The sequence below is a fragment of the Arachis ipaensis genome, chromosome B09, assembly GCF_000816755.2.
Source record: "Arachis ipaensis cultivar K30076 chromosome B09, Araip1.1, whole genome shotgun sequence".
Classification (NCBI taxonomy): Eukaryota; Viridiplantae; Streptophyta; class Magnoliopsida; order Fabales; family Fabaceae; genus Arachis; species Arachis ipaensis.
The window spans coordinates 37184685-37186254 of NC_029793.2; the positions used below are offsets into that span (position 1 = coordinate 37184685).

At 40.9% G+C, this 1570-nt stretch overlaps 1 protein-coding gene across 1 annotated transcript; it reads left to right on the top strand.

Moving 5' to 3' along the window:
* On the top strand, positions 353 to 997 carry LOC107615381. Its single transcript, XM_016317445.1, has one exon. It carries the CDS (start codon positions 353 to 355, stop codon positions 995 to 997), a length of 645 nt encoding a protein of 214 aa, XP_016172931.1.

The following is a 1570-nucleotide window of genomic DNA, read 5'->3' on the forward strand; positions in this document are numbered from 1 at the left end:
CATTAACCAAAACAACTATCATTCACCATCAACATCCCATAATCAACCACAACCACCTCAAGAATCCCAAAGGATCTCCAACTTGGAGATGTTGATGGAGAAGATGATCAAGCATCAAGAATTGTCCAACAAGAACCATGAAACTTCAATGAGGAATTTGGAAAGGAAAATTGGCCAGTTGTCTAAAGAAGCAGTGGCTGAAAGAGCACCTAATGCACTACCAAGTGACACCATTCCCAACCCCAAGGAAGAGTGCAAAGCAATCCAATTAAGGAGTGGAAGAACTTTGGTAAATGACAAAGAAACTAACAAGAGACCATCTGAGAATGATGAAGCTAGCAGCAAGGAAGAAATGATACTCAAAGCCAAGCACGACCAGGAGAAACTCAAGGAGAAAAAGGAACCTCAATCTTCAAAGAAGGGAAAGCAGGCTATTGAGGAACAATCACAAACCTCTAAGAAGGAGGAGAAACCATACACTCCTGCCATTCCATATCCTCAAAGGTTCAACAGAGAGCTTAAAGACCAACAGTTCCCCAAGTTTCTAGAAGTTTTTAAGAAACTGGAAATTAATATTCCACTCGCTGAAGCTTTAGAAAAAATACCTCTATATGCAAAGTTCTTAAAGGAGCTTATCAACAAGAAGAGGAGCTGGAATGAGAAGAAAACGGTGATCTTGACCCAAGAATGCAGTGCTGTCATCCAAAGAGGTCTTCCACTAAAGCTCAAAGATCCAGGAAGCTTCATCCTATCTTACACTATAGGCAACAGAACATTGGACAAAGCCCTCTGTGATCTAGGAGCCAGCATCAATTTGATGCCTCTCTCATTAATGAAGCAGCTTGCAATAGAGAAACTCAGGCCAACTAGATTGTCACTTCAAATGGCTGACAGATCTCTCAAAATACCAAATGGAGTCGTGGAGAATTTATTAGTGAAAGTAGGAGAATTCATATTTTCTACTGACTTTGTCATTTTAGACATGGAGGAAGAATGACACAACTCAATCATCTTGGGAGGCCCTTTCCAGCCACAGCAAGGGCTATAATTGATGTAGAGAAAGGAAAAATGACACTCAAAGTGCATGGTGAGAAGATGATCATCAATGTCTTTAAAGCCATGAAATACCCCCCTGAGAAAGAAAAGTATATGAGAGTAGAAATGGTGGAAGAAGTAGAGAGGGCGTTACTTGAAGCCAACAACCAGGAGGAACAAGAAGTGGAAATAGAAGTAGAACAAGATTACATAGAGGAGGAAGTGGTAGGAATCTCCTCTGAAGGCAAGACAGAGGAGAAGCCAAAATAAGAGTTAAAGCCTCTACCCTATCATCTCAAGTATGTATTTTTTGGAGAAGCAGAAGCCCTGCCAGTGATCATAAATTCCTCCTTGAACATAGAAGAAGAAACAAAGCTGATTGAGGTATTGAAAGCTCACAAGATAGCCTTGGGTTGGACAATTGATGATATCAAGGGCATAAGCCCTGCTATCTGTATGCATAAAATTCTATTGGAGGAAGATTCAAGGCCTTTAGTTCAACCCCAAAGAAGGCTTAACCCAACCATGAAGGAGG